The sequence below is a fragment of the Penicillium rubens genome, assembly GCF_028828025.1.
Source record: "Penicillium rubens strain IBT 27055 chromosome Unknown utg000003l_segment0_segment0, whole genome shotgun sequence".
Lineage (NCBI taxonomy): Eukaryota > Fungi > Ascomycota > Eurotiomycetes > Eurotiales > Aspergillaceae > Penicillium > Penicillium rubens.
In genome coordinates this window covers 3752566-3771690 of record NW_026890601.1, presented here as the reverse complement: position 1 = coordinate 3771690, position 19125 = coordinate 3752566, and the positions used below count along the sequence as shown (strand labels likewise).

Genomic DNA, 19125 nt, shown 5'->3' with positions numbered 1-19125 from the left:
TTTTGGATGTCGTTTCCTCCTCATAGATTCCGAGAGACTGACTTTCTCACCCTGAGGACTGCGTGTACTATGGAATTGAACACCAGTCATGATCCCCAGAATTGAACAGAAATGAACAGCATTGGAAGAATGTATGTTAACATATTTGAATTCAGTATCATTCATGTCCTATCAAACATAAGACGCAACTAAACGGATATCGTCACTCATAACCCCTGACTCCTTCTATTCAACCCATTGAAAATGCTCGACATAGCCCAGCCCTGAAATACAGACAGTATGAAATAAAGAAAAAGACCGTAATCAAGCGATAAAAAGTACAATCTCATCTCACATCTCCTCGAACGCACAATCCGGATGCATGACGAAAAGGATCTTTCCGTCATTTTGATGGGCATTCTCAGTTCCATCCGTGAGACCAGACCCGGAAATACGTAGCAGGATTTTGTCCTATAGAATAACTTTGTTAGTGACATGTACTTGGTGGGATATATGGATATTGCCATAGCAAAGGAGGGGCGACTAACCTTGACCATGCGTTTCAAAACCTTGCCTGCCAACTCGCGCTCACGCTCATAATCCTCTTCAGTGTTGAGTTCACCCTCAATTTGCTCCAAATACCAAAGTACAAGATCTTCTTGTTCGACACCTTCACCCGAGTTCACCTCGTCCTCGTGTACCCGCCTGACGATCTGGTTCAGGATTTTGGCGTACTTGTCATAAGTGATCTTGGTCTTCTGGCGTTCCGGCTGAGCAGGGGCTTGAGCAGGCTCTGCGACGTCGCGCATAGGGCTGTCACCCTCGTTGTCACCATCGGCCATCTCCTGGTCCTCATCGGCGTCGTTGGTGCGACTAGGCACATCATCTTCAATTTCAACATCATCTTTCTCAACAGTCACGATACTCTGACGAAGAAGATCGTATGCCTCGATGACGAACTTAGGAATGACCTCCTCGACACAGTTGGCCTTGGCGACAGCCTCGGACAAACGGATCAACGATTCGAGCTGACGAACGGTGATACGGTATGAAGAGCGGCCCACACCTCCCTGGGCGTCGTTGGAGCGCAGCTCCTTGTATTTCTCGACCAGCAGTGCCTTCGCCTCGTCAGTGAAGACGGGGCGGAATGTGCGTGCGAACCGGATGTAGCGCTGCAGTTGTTCTGTGCTCAGCTCAGGCTCAACAGCCTCATCGCGGTTCATGTGCACGTTGACAATGTGCTCGGCTAAACTGCGGTCAACAGACTCCTTTGGATCATCACGGATAACAAAGAACACATCGAAACGACTCATAATGGGAGCGCTGAAATTCAAGTTGTTCCGAAGTGTTTGTTTCGGGTCGTAGCGACCATTCACGGGGTTGGCGGCAGCCAGGATGGATGCACGAGCATTGAGAGTAGTATGGATACCGGCCTTGGCAATAGAGATTGTCTGCTGTTCCATGGCTTCGTGAATAGCGACCTGATCGGCGATATCCATTTTGTCGAACTCGTCGATGGCACAAATACCACCACCGTTCTATAAGGGAAACGTCAGAAATGGAGTCACACTCAATTGGAGCCAGATTTGGAACATACCGCAAGCATCAGTGCACCAGCTTCGATGGTGAATTCGCCTGTCTCGGGGTCCTTCACAACTGAAGCGGTCAAACCCGCCGCTGAAGAGGCTTTACCGCTGGTGTATACAGCACGGGGGTGCAGTGAGCAGACATATCTGAGGAGCCATGTCAGTAACTAATATCTATGTGGGAGAAGTTGGCAAAACTTACTTCAAGAACTGACTCTTACTGGTGGACGGATCACCAACAATACAGATGTTGATATCACCACGAAGTTTCATGCTCTCAATCGATGTCGACTTGCTGACACCACCAATCAACTGCAAAAGCAGACCTTTCTTGATTTGGCGATGACCCCAGATCATGGGGGCAATCGAGTCCACAAGCCGGGAGTAAATATAATCGGAGTGTACTAATCGCTTGAGATCCTGGACTTCAGCCGGGGTAAGACTTTGCAGGAAAGCTTCTTGGGCTGATTCATCCCCAATATCAGCCTCCTGGTTCTGGTTCAAGGAAGCCAGGATATTATTGGACTGGCCACTCAGCTGCTGCTCCGGCCTCTGACCAGGAGTCGTTGTGTCTGGGGTAACCATGCAAGAAAGGAAGGCCAATCGGTAAGTCAGATCGCGCACGCCCAGCGACTTCAATCCAGAGACTCCGCTACCACCGACCTCGTTACCCCGGAAGGAATTGTTATCGCGGACGGCCTCGGGGCGCACACCGGGCAGACCCAATTGACTGACATCAGGGACGACAATCAAGGTTCCTGTAAAGATACAACGTTCGCCGGCCTTGGCGCGATCAACCATCTCACCACGCAAGATGACATCCATTGTGCGAGGCATACTACCAGTCGGGATTTCGTGCGACGATTCCTGGAGCTTGACCTTTTGCCAATCGACAAATGTACTCTTTCCGATATCGAGGCGCCATCCCACGCGGTTGCCGCATGTATTATTGGGGCACTCTGTTGGCTCCGTATACTTGAAAGTCTGCTCAACATTCGGGACGACAGTCTTACAACCTTCACAGATAAAAGTTCCCAGAGACAATTCTGGTCTTACTTCTGAAGTTCTCGTCACAGTTCCAGAGACGGAAAGCAATTTTCCGATCTGATTCGTCCGAAGTTGTCGCAGTCTGGAAACCAATGGCAGGTTGTAAAATGCGAGGGCAAACAATTTGTCGGTTTGCTGGTGGCGAGTCTTCTCGCGGATCTGACGCTCGAGGTCGGGGTTATCTGAAACGCCCGCATACGCTGAGGCAACCGATGTGCTGGCTCGCGAAGAGGCGCTGGCAGTCATTCGATGGGAGACGAAGTATTCTGGTTCGTACTTGGCGATGAGATTGTGCAGTCCCTTAGTAAGGAAGGGTTGGAATCGGTAATATTGGCCGGCAATGGCATCTGCCAAGACGGGATTAAGGATGTGTGTGAAATCAACGTAGAGAGTTGAAAGCTCGAATTTCTTCATCCCCTTGATCTGAGCAATATAATACTTGTCACTAAGGAACTCTCCCGATGAAGGCGGTGCAGAAGAGGAGGGTTCATCGATGTATGACTCGAGCAGCTCTTCAAATGCCTGCTGGACTTTCTCAGCCGCCTCATCGACCACCGGTGGGGGCCCAGGGGCATATGGATTCCGCATACGGCTGACTGCCGAGCTTCCCGCTCCGACGACTTGGTCATCTGGGAAGGCATTCATATCACTCATAGGGCCATTGCTTTCGGAACGTCGGGAACTGGGCAAATTGTCGGATCGGAGGTTTTGATCACGAGAAGGCGCAGAGCCCAGCTCGGACTGGATCACGGCGTCGAAAAGGGAAGACATGATAGAGGACTAATGGCCTGAAAATGGCCAGGGCAGAGAAAAGCGTATTAAGCTCTCACGTCTCAAGGAGGGGGAAAGAAGGGAATGTGGAGAGATGATATCGTAGACTCAATTTGCTATCTTAGTTTTTCGTGGGTCTCCTTCGCGGGTCTCTTGGGCAACTAAGGCGCGACGCGAACGCGTATCCGGAATAATAGTTGATCCCGTACCGACGCGTTAAGTGGTTTCCTTATATAATAAAATAAGCTAACCCATATAGGCAATAGGTCCTCTTCATCTTCACAGCATTTTGCAGCAAAATAACTTTTGAGTGTTCTGCCTAGCGCCCCCACTTCCGCTCATATGGGGGCACACAAACGTCAGCTCTTATGTTGTAGGTGCTGAATTTTAAACCACAAGCTTGGAAACCTTGGAAAGCACGTTCATCTTATATAATCGTACCTATGATCCAAGAGCAAATAGTGTAGCATATCCTTAAAAACTGCAGGGTTGATCAGTTTGGTTAGTTTGGGCCAACCTATTTGTCAATTCTAATAATCTAAGAGTCATAATTTTAAGTGGGCTCCTGCTTGAGGGTCACGGTCTTATATCCTTATTTGTCAATCGTTGAGTAAAGGGGGTCTTGCCCAGGTGATTTGATATATCTCAAATCCTGGGTACTACTTCGCATTCCGGAGTACGACGTAATATATATTTGAAAAAGAAATACCCATGTACTCCGTAAATCTGAGGTTATTCCACAAGTACGGAGTACGTTTATGAACAAAATATTAAGCCTTCAAGAGAATACAGGTAATTACCTTTATAAAAGGTATTGGGGATACTTAAGTTGGATCCTTGGCAGAGAGTGAACTGGTCATTAAACTTCCAAGGTTGAGTTTAACGCTGCCGTGCCGGTTTCTCCATTTGGGTAAATGGTTGATGCTTGGCGCTTATATAACAGCTTATTCTCCCCCCGGGGTGCCCGCACTCGAAGCATTTGAACCCTTATTCCCTCCCGGGAAATATAATTCCCCCTCTGGTATTGCCTCGTAAGTTAGACTGTTTCTGTGCTAGCGCGACCCTCCTTTCTTCCGCACATTCTCCGGGACCCTCTGACACTATCATCACATAGGACTTGTGTGTCTTGCGATGGTTTCTCCCAAATCCCGAGTCCTTGGCTGGAGGAATCTTGGTGACCATCGGCTGATTATGCAGTTTTGACTACCTTATCGTGTTGACAAAGGATATCTACGTGTTCGCAGCTCGACATGTCCGAGAACGAACAACGGTTAGTGACGACACTGACCAGGCCCAGTGGTGTCGGCCCGTCTGACACGGATGCATCGGGTACCCGCCCCCCGCCTTGAGGAGCTAACCTCTCAACTTGCATGCACAAATCAGCTAAATGTTTACATACAGCACCATCTGCCTCTGGCCAAGGCCATCAAACTGCCAAACCCGGAAGGCGACGGCGCGCCGCCGAATCGACAAACAAACCTCCCAAGAACCAACACTTCTACTTTGTTGATCAGAACTCGTCATCCAAAGAAAAGCGCGCTCATGTTATGCGCCACCATGTACAGGAAAAAAGGAAACAGCGCAAAATGTCACATGCGACACCTCCCAGAGACCACATCCCAGATTATACCTCATGTCCGGCAAAGAAAGAGGCAGGAGCTGCCGAACAGAGTCGATTGGAAACGCCCTCGACAGCTGCACAAAACTTTTCCAACAAGGAAACTTCGGTATGGGAATCCCTTTCCTCTAGTCAAGTGTCTAGGCCACAGCCAAGGCTGGACTATCTAGGTGTAGGCTTAGCTGCAAATGATCATGGATCTAGATGCTAATGCTATGGTGCGTCGAAGCTTCAAATCAGATTCTCAAATATGAAACCGCAACCTTACACCCCCGTGCTACCAAACATTGGCTCGCCAATCACTATACTCGATGCTTCGCGAAGGGATCCGTTCGCCAGTCTCCCAATCGAATACGACAGCATGGATGTTGAATTGGCTGACTATTGGAGGAACAAGTTGTCATACTGGTCCGGACAGAACCTTCACGTGAAAAACCAGATTTTCCGTACTGCTATGGGAAACCCTCTTTCGTTCAAGGCAGTAGTCCTGTCATACTGTGCGCGGTGGAAGGCACAACTGTACGGCATGTCTGACAGCACCGAAATTCAACGCCATGTTGGTGAAGCTACGAAACTCATCGATGACGCTACCTCAGGCTCGGCGCTAGTCAAGGTGGATGATCTTGCAATGGCCTTGGGTGGAATGGCCTTGCATGAAGGGCGTTTCGGGAGCAAGCAACTGGCCCAGGTATATATTGACCGTGCTGTCCAGGTCATGCGGCCGCGAACCGGAACCAATAGGCCCGTGGAAGTATTTATCCACTACATCCGATACCTGATGATGCCAGAAGGCCCCGAGATCAGTTTGACTGAGCAGCAATGGCTGCTCACTTTTCTGCGCGGAGCTGAAGACCTCATGCGGCAACACAGCTCCCCCGAATACCTCCTCCAAGCACCACATAGGTTCAAGGTTTTCCAGATGGAAAGTCCTCTATTTTCCTTGCTGTCTAGTGGACCGCGGCCCTCCCAAGTCCCGCATGAGTCACGTGTATATGTGGTTCGCGGTGCGCATACCCAAGAAGTCACCCGAACAGCGGCGCTCATTTATATTACGGCTGCACTTTGGGATTTCCAGGAGTCCCCAAGTAAGACTGACCGGTTCCTTTACTTTTTATCTACCACGGCGAAACAGCACCATCTCGATCGGGATCCAGCTTGCGAAACCCTTCTGTGGTTACTGCTGGAGGAAGGATACGATTTTGATTTACAAGACCCCGAACGTGGATGGTCCACTGGCGAGCTGGTCAAGGCGCACAAACGGCTACGGCCTGACCTCCAATTCCAGTTCAATGAGATTCTAATGAGTTTCTTATCTTTTCAGACACCTATTCGTGGGGTCGCTGCATTTGAAGAAGAGCTTCGAAGTAGTTCACAAAGTCCTCAATGAAATTCTTTTTTTTAACGTCACCTCAACCCAGCTACTACGGAGTACCTACAACTATGATATCAACACACAACTCAGGTACGGTTGGATTATCTTGGCAGTCCTGGAGGACCCGGGAACCAGGATAAGTCTAAGCGTCATTGAGTTCACCGCAGTGGAGACTAAGGGGAACCTTGGAAGCTCCAGGGCTCTTGCCCCTCAGTTCCAGATTTCCAGACAATTTGATATTCTCTGCATGGTAGGCAGGATATCGATGTAGATGAAAAATAAAAAATGAAAAATAAAATTCTTCAGATGTTGCCACACTTGGCAAAGGAAAATCGGGTCTCCATGCGTCCCAAGCGCATGCGTAACGCCGAGGTATCTCCACAGCAAAACCGACCCGACGCTAAACCAAATACAGTGTGTACCAACCGTCGACTTATCGCGTCACCATATCTATCTACTCCGTGTCCACCGCGACTTGTGAGATCGATCGTTATGTAATTCGCTGGGCTGTGACTCTAACGTTGCAACGTACGTTGTAGGTACAACTATATCATTGCAGTACTTGATCGCTATCATTTATTTTGTAACTAATTTTAGTATTAAAATGCGATGCAGTGTTCTTACGGCGTAGTAAATGCAGCTCGTTGTTGTCCAGGGGCGTAGCTGAGGTTTCAAGTTGTGAGAGTGCCAACCGGCTCGCTAACTTTGCCTAACTACCGTACTACTAAATTCGACTCGCGAAGGGGGTTTCATGCCAATCTTGGCTCCACTAAACACAAAGATCTGGGTCAATCAATAGTGCAACCCACTTGGTCTTAGCGCTCTCTGTGGCGACAAATCCCGATCTACCAAGAGTTACGTATTGGGTCCAGCTCAGATATGAGATTATAATTTGACGATCGCTTCGTGACCGAGCGGGAATTGGCACCTGGGCATGCAATAACACGACAGACCGTAATGATGTTAATAGCCGATACGAGTAAACAAAGCAAAAAGTGAAAAAGTAAAAAAAGCAAAAAAAACCTCCCCTAAACACCAACGCAAAAGATAACCCATGTGCTTCGTGACTCTGATCGGGTGGAGACTCAAATAACATACCCCTGGATTCTCTAAGGGCGGACAGATAAATTCTTTGGGACTTGCTCCAATTCTGAATATGTGCGACTGAGGATTCTATACAGTGTACGAAGTATTTCCGAGAAGTTTGTTTGTCTCACAGCATCCCTTGCGCAGTAGCATAATTGATAACCACCCCTGTTAACTGAGCGTCATGATCGTCATCGAAGTACCTACGGTAGCTCATTTAGGTTGTACAACAGAGAGATGTGGCTGAGGTTTTGTGGCGGACTTCTCCGTGAAGGGAAAATTTAATTAAATCCATGGTTTAAAAAGAACCCATCCCATATGATTCAGCCACAGAATGGGGCCACGGGGTCATTCGATTACGACGAACGAGAGGATGGATCTTTGGTCGCATCTCAACCATTGTGGGAAAAAGTTTGGATGGACCACTTACCACCCATGGATGGACTGGCGCTAGATGTGATATTTAGGTTCAATTGCAGGAGAAAAATGAGGAAAAGAATTATTAAAATAATAAAATAGCGAAATCACCAAAATAACTCGAAAACATAATCTAAGATGATCCAATTACATTGGTAGATCGCAGATCTTAGCCCCTCTTCTCCCTGCTGTCCATGGGTCCTTACCCAAACTTTAAGCTTCTCTCGTCCACGGGTTTTTCTTCCATTATTTTTCTCACGCATTTGGGGAGACTTAAATCCTTCCCCTCCCCGACTCTTTACACGCGTGATTTTAATTGCATTTTGGACCTTTTGATACCATTGCGAATACCTTCACAATGGGCAACGATGCCGTTCACTGGCGGGTCGCCAGGGAGGCGGTAAGCTCTGTTGCACTTCTAGGTAGATGGTTCTTTACTAACTATACTAGAGCGAGAAACCGCAGGACAGCTCGCCGACACTGTCCGGTCTGCTCGCCGTCCTAATCCCCGCCCTCATCTCCTTCGTTGTGATGGTGTTGCTCTTCATCATCCTGCGTAAGAGCAACCGCAGAGTGTACATGCCCCGAACCTACATTGGATACCTCCGTCCCTGGCAACGCACCCCCGACTCTCCGACCGGATTCTGGAACTGGATCCAGGCCATGTACCAGCTACCCGATACCTACGTCCTGCAGCATCACTCGATGGACGCCTACCTTATGCTTCGTTTCCTCAAACTGTGCTCCGTCATGCTATTCGTGGGCTGCTGTATCACTTTCCCCATTTTGTGGCCCGTCAATGCCACAGCTGGTGGTGGAAAGAAGCAACTGAACATGCTGAGCATTTCGAATATCACCGACACTCAATACGGTCGTTACTACGCGCATTGCTTCGTCGCCTGGATCTTCGTCGGCTTCATCTTCTTCATGATTACTCGCGAGCACCTGTTCTATATTAACCTGCGCCAGGCGTATCTTTTCTCACCCGCCTACGCTAGCCGCATCTCATCTCGCACCGTCTTGTTTACGGCCGTTACTGATGACCTCCTGAACAAGGATAAGCTTCACACAATGTTCGGCCGCGACAAGGTCAAGAATGTCTGGATCGCAACTGACACCAAGGAACTTGAAGAGAAGGTCAAGGAGCGCGATGCTGCTGCGATGAAGCTCGAGGGTGCCGAGACCAAGCTGATTATGCTTGCTAACAAGGCGCGCAGCAAGGCTCTTAAGAAGCAGGGCTCGGCTGAGAACCCCGAGACTGACATTGGCGATGGCCAGTTTGATGATGAGTCTGGCTCCGTCGCTGCTCGTTGGGTGGAGGCTAAGAACCGTCCCACCCACCGTCTCAAGATGCTTATTGGCAAGAAGGTTGACACTATCAATTGGGCGCGTGCGGAAATCGAGCGTCTGTCTCCCGAGATCGAGGAGTTGCAGGCCAAGCACCGTGCTGGGGAAACCAAGCTAGTCTCCTCTGTCTTTGTCGAGTTCTACAACCAGTCTGATGCCCAGGCTTCCTTCCAGTCTGTGGCCCACAACCTCCCCCTGCACATGAGCCCTCGCTACATTGGTTTAGACCCTACTCAGGTTATCTGGTCCAACCTCCGCATTAAGTGGTGGGAACGCCTCGGTCGTTACGCTGCTACCATGGCCTTTGTGTGCGCCATGATCATCTTCTGGGCCATCCCTACTGCAGTTGTTGGTGCCATCTCCAACATTGACTCTTTGACTGATATCGTTCCTTTCCTGAAGTTCATCGACAGCGTTCCGTCGTGGATCAAGGGTGTTATTACCGGTCTTCTGCCCACTGTCTTGATGGCTGTCCTCATGGCGCTGGTGCCTATCATCCTCCGCCTGATGGCCAAGTTGGGTGGTGCTCCTAGTACCCCCGTCGTTGAATTGACTGTCCAGAACTGGTTCTTCGCTTTCCAGGTTGTTCAGGTCTTCTTAGTGGTTACCGTTGCCTCATCGGCCACCAGTGTCGTCAGTGATATCATTGAAAAACCCTCCTCGGCCGCCTCTCTGTTGGCCGAGAAGATCCCTACCGCGTCCAACTTCTACGTCTCCTACATCATCCTACAGGGACTGTCTTTCAGCGCCGGTGCTCTTCTCCAGATTGTTGGCCTGATCCTCGGCAAAGTCCTCGGCAAGTTGCTGGACAGCACCCCTCGCAAGATGTACACTCGTTGGTCGAGCTTGGCTGGTCTCGGATGGGGAACTGTCTACCCTACATTCACGTTGTTGGTCGTTGTTGGTACGTCAAACCCATAGCCTATTTGTTTGATTATGATACTAACTTTTTTAATAGCAATCGTCTACTCTTGCATTGCGCCGCTTGTGATGGGCTTCGGCACCATCGGTCTTTACTTGTTCTACTTCGCCTACCGGTACAACCTGTTGTACGTGTCCAACGCAACCATCGACACCCAGGGTAGATGCTACACTCGTGGTCTGCAACAGCTCACTGTTGGCTGTTACCTGTCCATCGTTTGTCTGATTGGTCTGTTCGCCATTGGCTCCGGTGCCAACAGAATGGCGCTCGGTCCCCTGATCCTCATGATCATCTTCTTGGTCTTTGTCATTCTGTTCCACCTCGCGATGAACGCCGCCATGGAGCCCCTTCTCAACTTCTTGCCCAAGAACCTCGAGGCCGAGGAGGAGGCTCTGCTCGCTGCCGAGAAGGCCAACGTCGATACTATGAACGAGAAGTCCAAGACCGACGACCTGACCGGCGCCAGCGGATCCATCCCGGCACCCCGCGACAGCGGCGTCGCCAACGTGGACAACGGCCTCGGCAACGTCGACTCTGCCGAGAAGGGTCTCACCGGTACTTCATCGCCAGCACCTAAGCCGAACATGTTCACCAAGTTCCTCCGCCCGGACCTGTACCACAACTATCACGAGATGCGCAAGCTAGTTCCCAGCTCCTCTGAGATCCCCACTTACTCCGCCGAGGTCGAGCGTGACGCCTACTGCCACCCGGCCATCACCTCGCAGGCCCCTCTTCTCTGGGTTCCCCGCGACCCTATCGGAGTCAGCTCCCAGGAAGTCGCGCACACCTCGCGTGTCATCCCTATCACGGACGAGGACGCCTATCTCGACGAGAAGTGCAAGATCCAGTGGAACGTGGAGAAGGGCCAGCCCCCCATCTACGAGGAGAAGGTTGCTTACTAAACACTTTCTTTACATGTTCGACCTCGACCTAGTTTCCGTTCGCGTTCTAGTCGATGATCTGTCTCACCGGCTGGTGAATGCACCCTGTTGATATGCCTTGCATATAGACATGCCATCACTGACCCGGTCTATTCTGTGATACCCAGCCTGTTAGTCCATGTGACTGGCTGGCTCTACCCCGGGCATTTTCTTATGTTTGTCCATCTAAGATTGGTCTGGAGCTTCTACAACTCCTGGGCCTTTCGCTTTCCTTTTCTATAATCTTTAAAGTAATTACTCGGTGCTTTTCCACGCTTCATTCGATGATGTATGTTGCGAGGTTCTTTTCCACCAAATTGGAAATTTTGACCATGCTTTATACGATGCTTGTTTTGGAGTATTTATTGCATGATGTATTATATTCACCCGGCCACTTTTCGTTAGGGCTGTGAATGATATGGATTATTTTTCCTCTGTTATCTCTTCTTACTCTTAGCCCTCGTCCAACTAAACGTAGAAAAGGGCGTCTCTTTAGCTTATCTCGGCATCCCTCAACACATACCCGGGTAATCTGGTCATGTTTCCATGAATGGGCTGCTGCATTTTGGTGAGAATGGATTGAGAGTCCCGCTGAAGATGGAATATATTTGTGGCTGTAGGTGGAGGGGTGGCTGGTCTTTGTGCAGTAGAGGACGTCAGCCATCGCGTACTCTCATGGCATTCAATGCTTCAAGACTAAGGTATGGCGCAAATGCCAATTACAGATTTGTAGACTATCGAGTAGTAAATTCGCAGACGAGTTTGAATTGCTATAAGTACATGAGGGGAGGGTATCATAAGAGAGGAGATCAGCATCATACTACTACTAGGTAAACCACCAATCACCAGCGATCATCTACAGGTTCAAACAGATCGTTCTCAGCTTCAGGCTCGGCAGGCATCTCCACAATGCTGACTCCACGCCTCCTGACAGTGCCATAGATATCCTCGCAGGCGACGCGAGCCTGGTAGAGGACATTTGCAGGCGCAGGAACCACGCGCTTCCGAGACCAACCTTCCTTTTCTTCATGATGCAAGTCAAGGACAAAAGCGAGACGCTGTAATTGCGGCAGAAATTCCTTCGATTCAAATGCACGTAGCCAGCCGGACCAGTGCTCGGATTGACACAAAGAAGCCGGACCACGGAAGAATAGGGTTGTCAGATTGGGTGGGAGGATCTCGTGTAGGGTGGGAAGATATGATGGATTGTTGAATACATCACCAACCGTCAAGTTCAGCGTCTTCAAATTAACCAACTGCGGCAGTATGAACCGGAATAGTCCCTCATCGAGATATATAAAATCCAATCCGCTCGTAGAGCGGATACGGAGTGTCTGGAGGTTATTCAGTAAATGGGGCTGATCCATCGTCAGACGACAAAAGGTATCAATCGCATCGTTTTCGAAGATCTCCAGTGTGTGCAGGTTGATCTGATCCGGAGTGGATACCTCCTCGGGGTCTGACTTTCCGTCAAGACCTGGGTGGAGCTTGTTCATATGCCTGCAGACTAGACTCGGCATATAAATCACTTGGAGCCGTTTCTCCTCCGGCGTTCCCTGATTGTGCGTAATATATTCCGCTTCTATTTCTCCACGTTCCACTTGTTCCTTGTGTTCGCGCAACAGCTCCGAATTCGTTGAGCCGGCGAAGCGAAGCCCACCAGTGAGAAGCAGACTCAGATGAGAGACTCGCCCCTGGAGGATGAAGGGACTCTGCACGAGCTGGCCACATGCTGACCGTAGCTCGAGGCGCCGAAGGGGCCAGTGTTGTGGAATATGTTTATCGTTGAGGTCTTCGTTGAACCCACTGTCAAGCTCGAGATTCTCCACGTGGGAGAAATGAGCACTTAGGAGTGTCCACTCCTTGTCGGAGGGAGTGTCTTCATCAAGACGGAGATACTTTGTGTCGCTCTGTATGGATTGCAGCTGGTCTTGAAGATGGGATTCATGGTCGGGCCCGGCTTCCTCGTTGGGCCCTTGGATCTTCACGGTCATCGGTGAGTGGGGCATGGGTGGGACGGGCCGGCGGATCGAGGTGTAAACGGAGGCGTGGATTGGACTGAGGACGGCTTTATCGGCACCCGGAATATCGAACGGTGATGTTGCAAAGGATGCAGTGAAGCTTGCGGGTTTCATGATTCTTGGTCGCGACCGCGCGACTAGTCTAAACATCAGGAAGCGAGCCCTTGGCTGCTGTGGAACCGCAATCGATGCGATGCTTCCTAGGGGCACAGACAGTCGGATATATGAATTCTTCGAACTGTTTACACGTTGAATATTTCAGTTCTCTGGAATTTGCAGAAGAGTCAGGTGTTTTTGTTTACTCGGATAAACCGCCGCCCGAGATGCGGAACCCTGGCGTTTCATCTACAGGCCACGCAAGTGATATACTGAATACTACAGAACTGAATAGCCCAGAGTGAGGTAGAATCCATTGCTCAGATAGTGGCGTAGCCGGGCATAAGCTTAGATAAGGGAAGACAATCTATATAAGGGATATCTTAGAAGACATCTGACATTAAGACTACCAAAAAGGCTGCTAAAATGACCAAATAGACTACTCTAAAGGCCCTGGCCTTATACTTCAACTTATTATATGACATACATCCATAGATCCATGGATGTATATCTCCTATAGCTGAGTATCCAGATGCCTTCACCATCTTCACCATTCCTGTGCTCACCTCTTATTCGTTCACTCTCTGTTCATTCACTATATTCGTCAAACATTCTCAATATATGCTCCTTGATCCTTCGATTCTGTGATCTCATCTCTAACCCGTTATTAAAAGCCCTCATGATGACTATGTAAGTATGTGAGACCTGTACGATCACAATGTTGAGCATAGCACACATCGAAGGGATTTGGTAGACTGAGATTATGCTGGATTGACTGTAATGACAAACCTGAGTACCGCATGTCAAATGAGTGTATATGCCTGCCAGCCAACCCATCTGGGTAGCGCCAACCATCATAAGAATAAACCTCCTTCGCAGCTGAGGCAAATCACTGCTTGAATCCATCGTTCTGCGCCCTTTCCGTCTTCTTCCCTCTTCTTCCCTTTTTTTTTTCCCTGTCTTTTTTGCTTTTCTTCTTCACCCACCAGGTAGCCCCCTAAGGTAGCCCCCTAATCCTCCTCGGAAGGATCGACCTCGTCAAGAATCCCTGATTCCACGACCTGTGTCCAGGTCTGGGCATGCTTGTTTCCCCTTCCAGTGAGTATTAGAAAACCCCCATTGGGCTCTTCGCGGACGTCCTCAGAGACACCGAGTATCTCCTTTAGTGCCTCCTTGCTGAACAGGCGATCGATGTTGCGGGTTTTTTCCTTCTGCAGCCTCATCATCCACGAGTCAATGGATACTTTTGCCACAACTTGGACGTATTCCACTGGACGTGGTTGTCCAATGCGATACAGCCGACAGTAGGCCTAGCAACTTATTGTTAGCTTGCCAATGGTCTTTCAATCCCTCTGAAATCCGGAATCTGACTCCCTTACCTGGTTCTGGATAGCTTCATTCCACCAAGGATCCATGAGGATGCACTTGTTAGCCATAGTCAAATTGAGACCAACGCCGCCAGTCCTGAGGGAGGAAATCATGACCTTGATGTCCTTTTCCTTGCTGAATTGTTCAATCTGTTTGTCACGCGAGATGGGGGATACCTTCCCTGTGATCTGTATTGACATCGTTAGTTTCGTGACTCGGTGCTCTCCTAATTCTAACGTACGACTGCGTATTTCCAGCCCTCCTTCTCGCACATCAACTGAAGAAGTTGGACAGTCTTCAGGAACTGAACGAAGATGACAATCTTGACTTCCTCGTCCTCTTTCACCCAATCTGAGACGAGACCCCGAACGGCTGTGATCTTTGCCGATGGCATACGATCCCCGACACGCGAAATCCAATCACCTTCTTCCTCACTGGGCTCATCCCACTCATCATCTGATGGATCTCTCAGTAGAACTTGCTTTTTGAATGACTTTTGTGGGCGCTTTTTGCAGACGTCCTTGCCTTTTTCCTTCGGCTTGGACTGCTTTCTCTTCTTTGGTGAGCTTTTCTTTGGAGAATCTTTTGGAGAATCGCCGGAGTATCCGGCCTCCTGGATGGGTGCTTTGCATGAGGTGCAGACGCGGGTGACGGTGTCGGTTTTTTCATCTTGGTCGGTGAGTTCGTCAAAGCAGCCTTTGCAGTAAACGTGTAGACAAGAGGTAACAACGAATGCCTCCTCTTCCGTTACGTGTTTCTCGCAACGAGGGCAATTCATACGCAGAAACCTTTCAAACGGTCCATCTTGTTGATGGATGTGCATGAGATGATTGTGAAATAATTTAAGGAGCTTGGGAAAGTCCCCTGGAGGCCTTGGCCGGGAAGCACCCTTGCCTCCGACAGCGAGGATCAAGTCGATGATGATTCCTGATGGAGTTTCGGCCACACCTTCTGCTTGTGCCATCGCTTTAAGTTCTTCGATCACACGTCGATTGAGCACGGCTTCGAGAGTCTTTTCGGCGAGGAGTGGATGGCTCACGAACATTCTCAGAATAGTTATCACGGCGAAGACGCATTTGCTTTGCTTTTCTTTCGTATCAGCCAGCCCTAGTGGGCTGTGTTAGCGCATAGCTCATCGCTGGTATTGTCAGACCTACCATTGATCATTGCAATGCCAAGATCCTGGATCTCCCTGTAAAGAAGCTTTTCAGCTTCGCAAAGTTCGACCTTCTCCACTCGACTGTTGATTCCTGGGAGCGTGACGATCGGCTTGCCAAGTATCCGAGTGCTGTATGTACTGTGGTGCAGGACGGTTTCAAGGACTTTATTAAACCCCTAAGTAGAAGGTTAGTCCGTATTTCAAGGAGAATAAACGACCCGTGAGACTGACGTTGGAGTATTTTTTCGAGAAAGTCTCGTATTCCATCCTTTCCAATGTAAAGATGAAATGCAGATATGGGTAAAGTTCTTCCACGCCACTAGAACATATAGTCAGCACGAAGGATTTCGGGATGATTCTGAAGCTTGCTATATGTTTAGGAGCTGGTGCTTACTTGTGCAAGGGTGTCCCGCTGACAACCCATTTGAATTTGCCGCGCAAGGCTCGAACGGCGATAGAGGTCGCGCAATCTTTGTTTTTAATCACATGAGCTTCTGCGAGCCGAGTTAGTATCAATAGGAATGAATGCGTTCGTAGCAATGCCATGTGCACACCATCAAGGATGATCCGGTGCCAGTCAACCTTATGGAAAGGTCCAGCTTTTCGTTTGTATTCCTTTTCTTTCCAGGCCTCAATCTCTTCAGGAGACTTGAGCGTCACTGGAGGCTTCAACTTCGGATGCGAACCGCAGACCTCCTCATATGTGGTAATCCTATAAGGTCAGCAAGCATCCATGCCCAGGTGGATGTTACATATGGTTAGTAACCAGCTCAATTGGAATTTGCCTTACACGATAAGCTTTTTTCGCATCACATTCACAATATCACGCTGGCCCGTTCGTGCACCGGCGTAATGCTCGAGAACCTCTTTGCTTATCTTTTCCCCACAATGCAGACTGATTTGTTCAAGCCTAAAACAGTCGACTTAATGAACAGATCCATTATTCTTGAGTCGACAACTGAGACATACCACTGTGTAACCAAGCTCCTGGGAACAATGACCAGCGTCGGGGCTTTTTGACGAGATAAGGTCCTTTCATGTGCGACAATTGCTTATAAAAAGGTAAGCTTCTGACTTTGTGGGATAGCCGTATGTTTTTCATTTTTACCGAGGACTGTAAGTGTTTTCCCCAGGCCCATCTCGTCGCAGAGCAAGCCTCCATTAGGCTCCACCTCTGAGCGTTCGCGATTGAACTATGCAGGTCAGAAATATGGCACCATAATATCTTGAGTCCCAAGCTTACCATCCAAGCAGCGGCCTTGAGCTTTTTCAGCTATTAGTTAAGTATCACAAAATGAGTTTGATAGATCTCGTACCTGATGGTGTTTCAGCAACGTCTTCAGACCCTGAACTTTCCAGTTCATGTCGACGATTTTGGCTGAAGGATGGAACTTCTTCGAGGCCTCAATTAGTGCAGCAGCGTCCTTCTTAGCCTGCGGTTGGTCATCAATCGAGAGCTTTGCGACGTCCTCCGCGAGTGCTTTCGTTTTGTCCGCAAGCGTGGACACAGGGGCAAATTGCTGCATATCATTTGCATTCGCGCTCAGTATGTCGCATTTCATCAGAGACTTGACTGTCTCATTCAAGCTTGATGAGGTTGAGGGTTTCTCCTTCTGTCTTCGCTTGGTGGGCTTGCTTGAGGACCCCATCTTTGTTTCCTGTAGCGACCAGTCGCTGTCGTTGTCGGAATTTTCTGTGGCCTCAAACTCCTCGCCAGAAGAGCCTTCAGTGTTGGCAGAAAAGCTCTCGTCATCACCAGAGTGTGCGTCATCATCAGACCTCTCTTCCAAGTCTGGTCCATCCAGCGAGTGCTCCTCAGATTTCTCGGGCAAATCCGCTGACTCGGATTCTACCTGCACGTCATTGACAGCACCTGGGGTCTCGTGTGGTACCTCCTCGAGGAGGTCCATAAAATTTTGAGTTGGTCGATCCATTTTGACTCGACTTTGCATGTTGAAGCTGCAGGATGTATCAGGGGTGAGGCAAGTGAAAGGTTGAGTGAACAAAGTTGAGTGAACAAGGTTGAGTAGAGAACTGTGTATGTGTGTGGAATTAGAAATCGAGGACGAAGGGAACCAGTTGGGTGAAGAGGCTCTGAAGAAGCAAGAACTCAATGCAGCAATGCAGAGCAAAGGAGGGACCCCGAGGGTTGCTATGAGGGAGGTATGTGGAACGGTGGTGAAAAGAGTGGTTAAAACAAAGAATGGATGGGAGATCACAGAGTCGAAGAATCACGGGGCATATATGGAGAAGGTATGATGAATAGAGTGAATGAACAGAGGGTGAACGAATAAGAGGAGGTGAGCATAAAGTAGAGAGGTACTGGGTAAGGAGTGGTGAAGATGATAAAGATGTTAGTGGAACAAATAGAATAGAGGCAAGCAAGTGCTTATGTTAAAACTGTAGGATGGATCAGGAGTGAGGCAAGTAGAAGGTTGAGTAGGGAACTTGGTATGTGTGCAGAATTAGAAATCGGGGACGAAGGGAAGTAATCGGATAAAGAGGCTCTGAAGAAGTAAGAACTCAATATAGCAATAGAGAGTAAGGGACCCCGGAGGTTTGGTATGAGGGAGATATTTAGAACGGTGGTGAAAAGAGTGATTAAAACAAAGAATGGGTTGGAGATCACAGAGTCGAAGAATCAAGGGGCACATATGGAGAAGGTATGATAAATAGAGTGAATGAACAGAGGGTGAATGAATAAGAGAAGGTGAGCATAAAGTAGAGAGGTACTAGGTAAGGAATGGTGAAGGTAATGAAGATGTTAGTGGAACAAACAGAATAGAGGCAAGCAAGTGCTTACGTTAAAACTGTAGGATGGATCAGGAGTGAGGCAAGTAGAAGGTTGAGTAGGGAACTTGGTATGTGTGTAGAATTAGAAATCGGGGACGAAGGGAGGTAGGATGAAGAGGCTCCAAGAAGTAAGAACTTAATGCAGCAATGGAGAGCAAGGGACCCCGGAGGTTTGGTACAAGGGAGTAAGGGAGATATTTAGAACGGTGGTGAAAAGAGTAAAACGAAGGCTTTTTGCCCGGCGGAAAATAGCAATGTACCAGGACATGAGTATATCATTTTCATAAGCATTGCTACAATTGCTTGGTTTTAATATAAAACTACCATCTAGATCTCGAGCACCTACAGCTATAACAAGGTTGGATATGAAAACTACGTGATGTATGGAGGTTGTGACAGCTAATTATTCTTATCCTTCTAACTATAGCGAAATATATAACGAAAACATATCTGAGGAAATACATTAACAGTACAGTTTGAAAGACTACTAGAAAGACCTCAAAAAAGATCATTGGAAATACCATTGAAAAGACTACCAAAAAGACCACCTTCGATCTCAAACCCTAAGTGTGGTTATAAAAGGCTGCCATTGCCGCACCGTTCGTCTCTCCTCCTTCACATTC

General features: G+C 48.8%; 5 protein-coding genes across 5 annotated transcripts; 2 read left to right on the top strand and 3 right to left on the bottom strand.

The window, feature by feature from the left end:
* Positions 1 to 330: 330 nt before the first annotated feature.
* N7525_007653 (MCM DNA helicase complex subunit MCM6) lies at positions 331 to 3383 on the bottom strand (the record flags this gene model as incomplete). Its single annotated transcript, XM_002568057.1, has 4 exons — positions 331 to 450; positions 528 to 1517; positions 1577 to 1712; positions 1768 to 3383. The coding sequence occupies 4 exons, from the start codon at positions 3381 to 3383 to the stop codon at positions 331 to 333; spliced, it is 2862 nt and encodes a 953-aa protein (XP_002568103.1).
* A 1250-nt stretch (positions 3384 to 4633) lies between these two features.
* N7525_007652 (uncharacterized protein) lies at positions 4634 to 6388 on the top strand (the record flags this gene model as incomplete). Its single annotated transcript, XM_061214171.1, has 3 exons — positions 4634 to 4712; positions 4785 to 5110; positions 5231 to 6388. 3 exons carry the CDS (start codon positions 4634 to 4636, stop codon positions 6386 to 6388), a joined length of 1563 nt encoding a protein of 520 aa, XP_061068602.1.
* Positions 6389 to 8234: 1846 nt separating this feature from the next.
* Positions 8235 to 11047, top strand: N7525_007651 (uncharacterized protein; the record flags this gene model as incomplete). The annotated part of the gene is made up of 3 exons (XM_061214170.1): positions 8235 to 8276; positions 8327 to 10127; positions 10182 to 11047. 3 exons carry the CDS (start codon positions 8235 to 8237, stop codon positions 11045 to 11047), a joined length of 2709 nt encoding a protein of 902 aa, XP_061068601.1.
* Positions 11048 to 11907: 860 nt separating this feature from the next.
* Positions 11908 to 13200, bottom strand: N7525_007650 (uncharacterized protein; the record flags this gene model as incomplete). Its single annotated transcript, XM_002568055.2, has 1 exon — positions 11908 to 13200. One exon carries the CDS (start codon positions 13198 to 13200, stop codon positions 11908 to 11910), a length of 1293 nt encoding a protein of 430 aa, XP_002568101.2.
* A 992-nt stretch (positions 13201 to 14192) lies between these two features.
* Positions 14193 to 17643, bottom strand: N7525_007649 (uncharacterized protein; the record flags this gene model as incomplete). The annotated part of the gene is made up of 12 exons (XM_061214169.1): positions 14193 to 14492; positions 14562 to 14738; positions 14792 to 15657; positions 15708 to 15885; positions 15941 to 16028; positions 16104 to 16203; positions 16264 to 16421; positions 16500 to 16619; positions 16679 to 16760; positions 16818 to 16902; positions 16953 to 16973; positions 17026 to 17643. The coding sequence occupies 12 exons, from the start codon at positions 17641 to 17643 to the stop codon at positions 14193 to 14195; spliced, it is 2793 nt and encodes a 930-aa protein (XP_061068600.1).
* Between the last annotated feature and the right edge of the window lie 1482 nt (positions 17644 to 19125).